This window comes from Jaculus jaculus, chromosome 6 (genome assembly GCF_020740685.1).
Source record: "Jaculus jaculus isolate mJacJac1 chromosome 6, mJacJac1.mat.Y.cur, whole genome shotgun sequence".
Taxonomy (NCBI): Eukaryota; Metazoa; Chordata; class Mammalia; order Rodentia; family Dipodidae; genus Jaculus; species Jaculus jaculus.
This window is the reverse complement of record NC_059107.1, coordinates 115,438,364-115,451,097: the sequence shown is the minus strand read 5'-3', so window position 1 is coordinate 115,451,097 and position 12,734 is coordinate 115,438,364. Positions and strand designations below refer to the sequence as shown.

The following is a 12,734-nucleotide window of genomic DNA, read 5'->3' as shown; positions in this document are numbered from 1 at the left end:
TGTTGGTGAGGATGTGGAAAAAGAGGAGCCCTTCTACACTGTTGGTGGGAATCCAATCTAGTATAGCCATTGTGGAAATCAGTATGGAGGTTCCTGAGACAGCTAAAAATATATTTACCATATGACTCAGCTATAGCACTCCTACACATATATCCAAGGATTGTCTCACTGCCTTAGAGACATTTGCTCTATTTACAATAGCTTGGCAGTTGAACCAGCCTAGATGTCCCTCAACTGATGAGTGAATAATAAAGATGTGGTATGTTTCAGTCAGGTTCACAGTGCTGGCAGAAATCACCCGACCAAGATCAGCTTTTAGGGAAAAAAAGGATTTATTTTGGTTTACAGGCTCGAGGGGAAACTCCAGGATGGCAGAGGAAAACAATGGCATGAACTGAGGGGTGCCCTGGCCACCAAAAGTAGACAATAGCAACAGGAGAGTGTGCCAAACACTGACATGGGGACACTGGCTATAACACCCATATCCCTGCCCCTAACATTACACCACCTCCAGGAGGCTTTAATTTCCAACTGCCATCAGCTGGGGAACCTAGCATTCAGAACACCTAAGTTTATGGGAGACACCTGAATCAAACCACCACATGGTACATTTATACAATGGAGTTCTATTGACTGGTAAAGAAATATAAAATTTGAAGGGAAACGAATGGGTCTGGAAAGGATTATACTTAGTGAGGTAACCCAGACCCAGATCCAAACGTCACGTATTCTTGCTCATGTGAATCCTACCTACAAATGTTTGAACTTGTATGTGAATTGGAATAGAAGTCAGTAGCAAAGGGAAGTAAGCCAGAAAGGGGATAGAAAAGGAGGGAGGAGGGGGGGATTTAAGAGGATGGCCTTGTATATATGTAAGTAGAAAAACAGATTAATGGGGGTGAAAAGGCCTACGTGAGGTCAGGGGAAGAGATTCAGTAAAGGAAAGGTAGAGTGAGGGATAATCAAAATCTAAGAGGGTAAGAATAAATTATATGAAAACCTATTTTTTTGGACAATGGAACACTCAGAAGCCATAGAATGTTACTGAACAATTTTCAATTCCAGGGATAGAATACTTTCCAGTGAGTTGTTGGCCAGGGAGGTACCTGATGCCCACAAAACGTTATAGGCCATTGCCGAGGCCATTGGTTTCCCACCGGGAATAGATGGTAAGACCCTACTACTGAAGACTCCACATACTTGGGCTGCAAGGTCACTGAGAAATCCTGTTGGAGCTGAGCTGAAAACCTCCTCCATGTATACTAGGTGACAGAAAGCTGGAAAAAGCTACACTGCATGCAGTTCCATGGGAGAAAGAGGAATCACCAGTGGAGATACTCAACAGTGGACACTGCAAGCCTTAAATTTGGCCAGCCAGGCCAAATGAGCCAATTGGTGCAATAGTGGTATGTCCATTATGGGGAAAACCAATCACTCTCTAATTGGACTAGAGGCCTGCTCCACGGGAGGGAATACATGCCTGATACTGAAAATCTATGACAGAGAAAGTCATGAGCCCTAACAGTGTAACTTCTGCTGGTGTCTAGCTAAATGTATAAACTATGCTCACCAAACTTCCCAGTAAGCACTTCTCTTAATGTTCATACCCATATATTAATGCTACTCCCACTTTTGGTTAGTGCTGAGAAGTGACAGAGGAGTGCTCAACACTGAAACATCTCTATCACACCTTCCAAGGCTCAGGGTCCATTGTGGAAGAGGTGGCAGAAAGAACGTAAGAGCCAAAGGTACAGTAGGACCCCTTATAATGCATTCCTCCAGACACAAACTGCCCTGGATATCCATGACCTCACAGTGCCTACACAAGACCATCATAGTAGGAAGAAAAGATTATGACATCAAAATATTGAGAAGGGGCCAGGCATGGTGGTGCACACCTTTAATCCCAGCACTAGAGAGGCAGAGGTAGGTGGATCACCTTGAGTTCAAGGCCACCCTGAGACTATATAGTGAGTTCCAGGTCAGCCTGGACTAGTGTGAGTGCCTACCTCAAAAAGCCAAAATTATATAAATATACATACACACACACATATGTTTATTTATTGAGAAGGGGGGGGTGTGGTAGACAGTGGAGTTGCAAAGGGGAAAATGGAGGGGGGATTACCATGGGTTATTATCTTTAATAATGGAAGTTGTCAATAACAATAAAAAATGGAAAAAGAGGGCTGGAGAGATGGTTTAGCGGTTGGGCGCTTGCCTGTGAAGCCTAAGGACCCCGGTTCAAGGCTCGGTTCCCCAGGTCCCACGTTAGCCAGATGCACAAGGGGGCGCACGCGTCTGGAGTTCGTTTGCAGAGGCTGGAAGCCCTGGCGCGCCCATTCTCTCTCTCTCCCTCTATCTGTCTTTCTCTCTGTGTCTGTCGCTCTCAAATAAATAAATAAAAAATTTTTAAAAAAAAATGGAAAAAGAATACTGCTCTTTACTGCTAGCCTTACAACAACCAGTTCCAAGGTGATGGTGACTGATATAGAGATCAAAACCTATCATAGGGCTGGAGAGATGGTAAATACACTAAAAACCACTTTTGTATATTTTAAAAGGATGAATTTTATGTTGTGCAATTTTTTTTGTTTTGTTTTCTTTTTTTTTGTTTTTGTTTTTCTTCAAGGTGGGCTCTCACACTAGCCCAGGCTGACCTGGAATTCATTATGTAATCTGAGGGTGGCCTTGAATTCACAACAATACTCCTACCTCCAAGTGCTGGGATTAAAGGTGCAGCACCACATGTGGCTTTTTTGTTGTATGAATTTTATCTCTAAATAAAGCTGTTATTTGATGCAGAAGAGATGGCAGAAAGAATGTAAGAGCCAAAGGAAGGGTAGGACTCCTTATAACATGTTCCTCCAGCCACAAAATGGCCTGCATATCCATAACCTCATCGTGCCTGACACTACCTACACAAAACCATCACAAGAGGAGGAAAAGATCATGACATCAAAATAAGAGAGAGACTGATTGAGATGGGGAGGGGATGTAATGGAGAATGGAATTTCAAAGGGGAAAGTGTGGAGGAGAAGGAGAGTGTTACCATGGAATATTTTTTATAATCATGGAAAATGTTAATTAAAAAAATTTGTTAATAAAAAGGGAGAAACCGGGCATGGTGGCGCATGCCTTTAATCCCAGCACTCAGGAGGCAGAGGTAGGAGGATTGCCGTGAGTTCAAGGCCACCCTGAGACTACAGAGTTAATTCCAGGTCAGCCTGGACCAGAGTGAGACCCTACCTCGAAAAACCAAAAAAACAAAACAAAAAATAAAATAAAAAGGGAGAAAAAAAGCTGTTATTTGAGAAACATTATCCTCAGAGTTAGGAAGATATTTCAGTCAGTAAACTACTTGCCAGGCAAACATGAGGGTTCAAGTTCGATTCCCAGTACGTATGTAAGTACCAGGCATGGTGACATATGTCAGTAGTCACAGCAGTGGCATAGCACACAGAGACAGGAAGATACTGGAGCTTGCTAGCCAGGGAGTCTAGCCTAAGTAGTGAGTTGCAAGCCAGTGACAGATCATGGCATGCCTGGAGATAATACCTGATGGTGTCCTCTGGACTCTACACACATGTGCGCACATACACACAGGCCACCCACACATGAACTTATATATGCACACTACACACATTATGGACACCCAAAAATAAGAGAAAGAAATGGCATTTCCTTAATCATATGTTTAAATACCTTACCTTTCCAGCATAGAGAATACTTGAAGAATCCAATGCATCATCTAATGGTCTCCAGTCCACTATCACTTCAGCATCCTGAAAAAGAAATCATGAATTATATTTACAATCATCACTAGGGTATATCCTTAATCCATTTTAATATCTGAACCCTAAATAAAACTTTAGTCCCTTAAATATTGGCATTTTAGATATACTATGATTATTACCATTATTTTACAATAAAATGTTAAAAATTCTTAATTCTCTTTATAGTTCATCATGAAAAACTTATATTACTACGATGTTTCTTAATACATTTTAAAATATTCCATGTCATTTGATTAACTTATCTATGTTTAAAAAAGTAATTTAAAGCTGGGTGTGGTGGCGTACACCTTTAATCTCAGCACTCAGGAGGCAGAGGTAGGAGGATTGCTGCAAGTCTGAGGACACCCTAAGACTACATAGTGAATTCCAGGTCAGCCTGGACTAGAGTAAAACCCTACCTTGAAACCACCCCCTCCCAAAATGAATTTATTTGAGCTGAAGAGATGGCTTGACAGTTAAGGTGCTCACCTACAGAGCCTAAAGACCAGGGTTCAACTCTCCAGAACCCAAGTAGCCAAATGCACATGGTGGCGTATGCATCTGCAGTTCGTTTGCAGTGTATAGGTACCCAGGTGCACCCATTTCCGACACCCCCACTCTCACAGATAAATAAACTTTAAAAATCTTTTTAAATGATTTATTTGTGGGGGAATGTGTATATGTGTATTCATGTGTATGAGTACAGATGCATGCATGCCACAGTGTGCATGTGGAGGTCAGAGGATAACCTTGGGTGCTGGTCCTCACCTTCTACCTTGACATAGGGTCTCTCACTGTTTACCACTACATTCACCAAACCAGCTGGCCTATGAGCATCTGAACAATTCGATTATTGTCTCACTTTTCACCACAGGCACACTGGAATTATGGATGCTCACACCACAGCGTCCAGCTTTATATGGGTTTAAGGATCTGAACTCAGATACTACAAGCACTTTATCCATTGAGCCATCTTTCCTGACCAACTATTGGCTTATCTAAGGTATTTTATTTCTAACATCATTTCCATGCTAAATTTAGAACCACTATTAATCATTAATCTTACATGTGAAATTTATCCTTTCTAATAATGTCCCAAACAGAAATTACTTAATAAATTAGTTACCAAAACTTACCTTTTCTAAAACTCTCAATATTCCAGAAATTAAGCTATCTTGGTCATTGGTCTTTCCACAAGAAGAATGAATATATACTCCTTCCTGTTCATATATAATCTGAAATAGCAAAAGTAAGATTGATACTATTATTTTTATTTCAACATTTGTTAAATATTTTGAGATGTGGGCTGGAGAGATGGCTTAGTGGTTAAGCGCTTGCCTGTGAAGCCTGAGGGCCCTGGTTCAAGGCTCAATTCCCCAGGATCCATGTTAGCCAGATGCACAAGGGGACACAAGCATCTGGAGTTCATTTGCAGTGGCTAAAGGCACTGGCGCGCCCATTCTATCTGCCTCTTTCTCTCTGTCTGTCACTCTCAAATAAGTAAATAAAAATATATATAGAGAGAGATTTATAATGCCTGCTTATCTGATTATCTTATATATAAATAAATATCACTAGTTGCTTGGAATTAGAAGTATCTCAGAGTTGAGCATATTTAAATATATATAATGGGCTATCTTGAGATAAGGCCCAAATCTAAACACAAAATTCATGTGTTTTATATATACCTTACACACAGCTGCTGAAGATCATTTGAAAGAATATATTTAAAGTGCCTGCATTTTGACTGCAACCAGTCAGGTGAGGTCAGGTATGGAATTTTCCACTGGCATGATGCCAGTTTGTTTATACTGACTTGTCAATTTGACAGGACCTAGAATCTGTGAGGGGTTATGCAGATAAGGTGAGAATCTGAGAATGTCTGGAAAGGATCTTGATTAGATTAATTAAGGTGGAAAGACCCATCATAACTGTGGGTAGCACCACTCCTAGGACTAAAGTCCTACACTACATAAAAACAAAAGTTGGAGCAAGGCATGGTGGTACACGCCTTTAATCTTAGCACTTGGGAGGCCACCCTGAGACTACATAGTGAATTCCAGGTCAGCCCAGGCTAAAGTAAGACCCTACCTTGAAAATACCACAAAAAAGAGTTGGTTGAGCACTCCTGCTACCATGCGTCCCTGTCTCACCATGATGCACATAACTTAGAACTGTAAATTGAAATAAAGGCTTCCCTTCCTTAAACTAATTTTTGTCAGGTGTTTTGTGCCAACAAGGAAAAGTTAAAAATTTTAGATTGGCGGGCATTTCAGGTCCTAAATTTTCAGATTAGGGACAATCAACATGTATCTAAAGGGCATTTCTTACACATAAAGAAATTTCAAGCCAGGCGTGGTGGCGCATGCCTTTAATCCCAGCACTCAGGAGGCAGAAGTAGGAGGATCACCATGAGTTCAAGGCCACCCTGAGAATACATAGTGAATTCCAGGTCAGCCTGAGCTACAGTGAGCTCCTACCTCAAAAAAAAAGAAAAAAGAAAAAAGAAAAGAAATTTCAAACAAAAAGACTGGAAGGACGCTTGCTTCAATACACATGACAATATGTTTTTTGCAGATTATGGATAATCACACTCTTAATCATCCCCATTAGACAAAGATCTCAGACTAATTGCTATATGACTCAATATATAAATTCCATTTTAAATTTGTAGTTTGGAGTCAAGGTATAGATCAATGAAATAGTGCTTACATATAAACACTGGGCTCAATCTCAAGCAATACAAAACAACAATATTTTATGTATACTTTAGGGTTAATACTAGCACACAAAGTGGTGCAAGCATCTGGAGTTCATGTACAGTGGAAGGAGGCCCTGGCACGCCCATACTTGCTCACACACACACACACACACACACACACACACACACACACGAGAATGGGGGGGGGGGAGGAAGAAATCCTGTTTCCAAAAAAAAAAAAGAGTTGGGCATGGTGGTGCATGCCTTTAATCCCAGCACTTGGAAGGCAAAAGTAGGATTGCTTTGAGTTCGAGGCCAGCCTGGAAGTACAAAGTAAGTTCCAGATCAGCCTGTGCTACAGTGAGACCCTGCCTCAAAAAACTCAAGTAGAAACCAGGTGTGGGGCTGGAGAGATGGCTTAGCAGTTAAGCGCTTGCCTGTGAAGCCTAAGGACCCCGGTTCGAGGCTCGGTTCCCCAGGTCCCACGTTAGCCAGATGCACAAGGGGGCGCACGTGTCTGGAGTTCGTTTGCAGAGGCTGGAAGCCCTGGTGCGCCAAATTCTCTCTCTCTCCCTCTATCTGTCTTTCTCTCTGTGTCTGTTGCTCTCAAATAAATAAATAAATAAATAAAAATTAAAAAAAAAAAAAAAAAGAAACCAGGTGTGGTGGCACGTACCTTTAATCCCAGCACTTGGGAGGCAGAGGTAGGAGGATCACCATGAGTTCGAGGACACCTGGAGACTACATAGTGAATTTCAGGTCAGCCTGAACTAGAGTGAACCTCTACCTCAAAAAAAAAAAACAAAAAAAAAGAATTTTAAAAATCAAGTAGAGCTGGGAGTGGTGGCTCACACCTTTAATCCCAGCACTCGAGAGGCAGACTCGAGTAGGACTGCCATGAGTACAAGGCCACCCTGAGACTACATAGTGAATTACAGGTCAGTCTGAGCTACAGTGAGATCCTACCTTGAAAAACAAAAATAAATAAATAAATAAAGTCAAAAGAGAAGGTTACATAAGACAACCAACGTCACCCTCTGGCCTCTGCATACGTATGTCCATCCATGCACATATCTATGCATAAACACCATACACACAAAAAATAAAAATAAAAACTTAATCCTTAAGACAATCCTAAGCCAGAGGTTCCTAACTACATTCTACCACAGGAGCTCACTTGTGTGATTAACTAACTACACTGTGAATTCCAGGAAAGACCCTACCTTGAAAAACCAAAAATCAATAAGATTGCTAAGTTTCAGTATATACGGACACCACTGATTAAGTAATTTTAGGAGTATATGTGATAGTTGTATTCCAATCTGCAGGATCCCAGATGTTTTAGGAATTTTCAAAGAAATAATAATTTGGGGACATAAACATTTTATATGAGATGGTGAGGGGATGGTACAACAGAAAAGATAGGTACTAATGAAGGAGACTCGGGAGAAAGCAGTTTCAGTTAGGGACAGGAGCCCAAAAAGAGAACCAGAAGATGCCACTCCACCTTGTCAGGAATGGAACTCGTGTCTGATGTAGTTTCACCCATAATCTAGCACACTACCTCAGTGGGGGCCTTTGAATGTACAAACCAATCAGGTCTTCCCCCTACATACTTGAATCTGATGAAAGAACACATTTTCAATCAACAATGGCTTGTCCATGCTGATCTTGCCTCTCTCTGCCCTATGTGTGCATATGTACACACATTTAAAAGTAGTAAGGGGGGGAGGAGCTGGAGGAATTACTTAGCGGTTATGGTGCTTGCCTGCAAAGCCAAAGGACCCAAGTTCAATTACCCCAGGACCCACGTAAGCCAGATGCACAAGTGGCACATGCATCTGGAGTTCATTTGCAGTGACTAGAGGCCCTGGCATGCCCATCCTCCCTCCTTACCCCCACCCCTGGTCACGTAAATAAATTTTTAAAAGTTAAAAATTATTTTTAAAAATAGTAATTGGGGCTGGGGAGATGGTTTAGCAGTTAAGGCACTTGCCAGCATAAGCATAAGTTCAATCACCCAGAAGCCAGATGCAAAAGGTGGTGCATCCATCTGGAGTTCGTTTATAGTGGGTAGGGGCCCTAGTATGCCCATTCTCTATCTGTCTCTTTTTCTCACTCAAATAAATAAAATATTTTTAAAATAAATGAATTAAAAAGATAATTGATGGGCTGCAGAGACTGTTCTGTGGTCAGAGCCACTTACTTGCAAAGCCTGACTGCCCAGGTTTGATTCCCTAGGACCCACATAAAGCCAGATGCACCTAGAGTTCATTTGCAGTGGCAAAAGGCCCTGGTGTTCCCATATTCATTTATTCTCATTCTCATTCATTCTCTCTTTCTCCTTGCCAATAAATAATAAATTCAAAAATATACAAAAATGGTAGTTAGAAATTAGCCTGATTTAAGCCAATTCAAAGATAACAGAATTGAATAGTATTTTATAATTACTATGTACATGAATGTTCTGCGACAGGAAGTAAGAAAGACAGCAGTAGCAGGAGGGAGCTTGGGAGCATCAATCATAAGCATGATCTAAGGCAGGGAACAAGGTAATTATGCTTAGAGAGTGGGAGCATTACTAGAGTATGGTGTCTATTAAGCAGTTAGAGGAGATGGCACCTCACCCTCAAGAGAAGGGCTCATCTCGGACAGGAAAATGAGTTTGTTCACACTGACTAAAAGGATGAGGTGGAAGATTTAAAGGCACAGGCACCAGTAGGGTATGGATAGAATAAAAGGTTATGCTGGGGGGGGGGCCTTGTTTTTTTTCTTTTTCTTTTTCTTTTTCTGGTTTTTCAAGATAGGGTCTCACTGTGTAGCTCAGGCTGACCTGGAATTCACTATATGTCAGGGTGGCCTCAAACTCACATCAATCCTCTTACCTCTGCCTCCAGAGTGCTGGGATTAAAGGCATGTGCCACCACACCCAACAAGAAATTTGTTGTTGCTCTTCTTTTTAAAGAAATTCTTTGGGGCCTGGAGACATAACTTAGCAGTTAAGGTGCTTGCCTGCAAAGCCTCTAAGGACCCAGGTTCAATTCCCCAGTACCCATGTAAAGCCAGATATACAGGTGGCACATGTGTCTGGAGTTTGTCTGCAGTGGCTAGAGGCCCTGGCACACCCATATGCATCTCTCAATATACACACACACATATATGTATGTATGTATATATGTATAGATATGTATATGTATATGCCTCTCTCTCTCTCTCTTAACACACACACACACACACACACACACACACACACACACACATAAATATTCAAAATCAAGTATGTAATCAGTCCAAGAAGTCTCTGGCAGAGCTTGCCCACACTGCATAGTGGAACTTCATTACAACCTTGGTTCTGAATACACAATGTGTACAGGTTGTAACGTACATGTTATCATAGTATGCAATACCGCTGAACACTGACTGAAACACACTGGCTCCGTTTTCAGAGTACTGTATGTTTTACAGCATACAATATTAGGACAGAATTTGAAAATTTCTGAAATGGTCCATTGCAGTTTGCTTCATGTTGCCCTGCCAAAAGCAGCTAGTGAGAGCAAAGGGTTGATTTTGGCTTACAGACTAGAGTGGAAACTCCATGATGGCAGAGGAGAAAGTGGCATGGAGGCTGGACATCACCTCCTTGCCAATATCAGGTGGACAACAGCAACAGGAGTGTGCGCCGAACACTGGTTATAACAACCATAAGCCCACCCTCAACAATACACTCCTCCAGCAAAGCTTCAATTACCAACTGCCACCAGCTGGGGAACTAGCATTCAGAATACCAGTTTATAAGGGACACCTAACTAAAATAACCACAGTCCCTAAATATACATACCTCTGCCATTTTATACCATGTATTGACATGAATCAGTGTTCTTAGCATTAATGATTATAAAGTCAAAATATGTCATAACTGAAAAAGGTTAAAGATGCTGTCTTGCAGTATCAAATATTTAGTCAAGATTTAATTCTTTAATGTTTTATTTGAGAAAGAGGGAGCGAGAGAATGGGCGCAACAGGGCCTCTAGCCACTGAAAATCAACTCCAGATGTATGTGCCACCTTGTGCATCTATAAGTACTAGGGAATCAAAACCAGGTTCTTAGGTTTTGCAGGCAAATGCCTTAACCACTGAGCAATCTCTCCAGCCCAGCAATATACTTTTGTTAACTTTAAATCTGCCACTTCCAAAGCTCAGAATATGGCTTAGTGATAAAGCACTTGTCTACCAATCATAAGACCCTGGGTTAAGCCATAGCACTGGAAGAAAAAAAAGTTACTTCCTTCCTGGAAGGTTTCTTTTTTTTTTACTTTTTGTTTTTGCCTTTGTTTTTTTTGAAGTAGGGTCTCACTCTAGCCCAGGCTGACCTGGAATTAACTATGTAGTCTCAGGGTGGCCTTAAACTCATGGCAATCCTCCTACCTCTGCCTCCGGAGTGCTGGGATTAAAGGCGTGCACCACCACACCCGCCTGAAGATTTAATTCTTGATGCAAAAATAAGTGAGCACCAATTCACAACAGCTGGGAAATGGAACCAGCCTAGATGTCCCTCAACTGATGAGTGGATAATGAAGATATGGCACATTTATACAATGGAGTTCTACTCAGCAGTAAAGAAAAATGAAGTTATGAAATCTGTAGGAAAATGGATGGATCTGGAAAGGATTATGTTAAGTAAGGTAACCCAGGCGGAGAAAGCCAAGCATTGCATGTTCTTTCTCATATGTGGATCCTAGCTACAGATGATTGGACTTTTGTGTGAGTAGAAAAAAAAACTCAGTAGCAAAGGCCAGTAAAATAGAAAAGAGACATAAAAGGAAGAAAAAGGGAGGGACGGAGTATTTAATATGATGGTATTGTATATATGTAAGTAGAAGAACAGATTAATGGGGGTGAAAAGGTCCAAAGTGAGGTCAGGGAAGAGACTGAGTAAAGGAAAGGTGGAGGGAGGGCTAACCAAAATCTAAGAGGATATAAATAAGTGATATGGAAGCCTACTTTTTTGGACAATGGAACACTCAGGAGCCATAGATTGTTGCTAGAAAATTTTCAGTGCCAGGGATGGGATACCTTACAGTGAGTTGTTGGCCAGGGAGGTCCCTGATGCCCCCAAAACATTATAGGCCATTGCTGAGGCCCTTGGTTTCCCACGAGGAATAGATGGTAAGACCTTATTGCTGAAGACTCCACATACTTGAGCTGCAAAGCCACTGAGAAGTCCTGCTGGAACTAAGCTGATAACCTCCTCCATGTAGACCAGCTGACAGAAAGTTGGAAGAAGCCATGCTGCATGCAGTTCAATGGGAGGAGGAGAAATCACCAGTGAAGAAACTCAACAGTGGACACTTATATTTGGCCAGCCAGGCCAAATGAGACAATGGGTACAATACTGGCACGTCTATCATGGTGGAAACCAACTGCCCTCTAATTGGACTGGAGGCCTGCTCCATGGGAGGGAATACATCCCTGATACTGAAAACTTAAAACAGGAGTAGCCATGAGCCCTAGGGATTATGTCTGCTGCCATCTGGATAAATGTATATACTATGCTCATCAAATTGTCTAGTAAGCACTTCTCTTAATGTTCATACCCATATATTAATGCTACTCTCACTTTTGGTAGAGAATCTGCTCTGAATTTTCAGATGACTGTGACCTTGGTATGACTCAGAAGGCATCATGGTGCTGGAAAGAAGTGACCGGAGTGCTCAGTACTGTAATATCTCTATCACACCTTCCAAGGCTCAGGGTCTATTGAAGAAGAGGTGGCAGAAAGAATGTAAGAGCCAAAGGAAGGGTAGGACTTCTTACAACGTGCTTCCCCCAGACACAAAATGGCCTGGATATCCATGACCTCACAGTGCCTGAAACTACCTACACAATACCATCATAATAGGAGGAAAAGATGATGACATCAAAATAAAAGAGAGACTGATTGAGAGGAGGAGGAGATATGATGGAGAATGGAGTTTCAAAGGGGAAAGTGGGGGTAGGGAGGGTATTACCGTGGGATATTTTTTATAATCATGGAAGTTGTTAATAAAAAAAAAATTGAAAAGAAAATAAAAAGTTAAATAAATAAGTGAGCATATCTATCTCATTTACATTCAAATATGCTTTCATCTTTAACAATAAAATTAGACCAGAGAATTTTTAATTTTTATTTATTTATTTATTTATTTGTAAGCAGGCAGACAGACAGAATGGGCACATCAGGGCCTCCAGCCACAGCAAACACACTCCATATTCATATGCCA

At 41.4% G+C, this 12,734-nt stretch overlaps 1 protein-coding gene across 2 annotated transcripts in view; it reads right to left on the bottom strand.

Moving 5' to 3' along the window:
- Positions 1-12,734, bottom strand: part of Tbc1d15 (TBC1 domain family member 15) — an 87,476-nt gene that overhangs the window by 64,092 nt on the left and 10,650 nt on the right. For both annotated transcript variants that reach the window (XM_004650108.3, XM_004650109.3), the window contains exons 2-3: positions 4,910-5,008; positions 3,708-3,782 (exon numbers count right to left, since the gene is read on the bottom strand). In XM_004650108.3, coding sequence (XP_004650165.1) covers positions 3,708-3,782; positions 4,910-5,008 — 174 coding nt within the window. The remainder of the gene's footprint in view (positions 1-3,707; positions 3,783-4,909; positions 5,009-12,734) is intronic.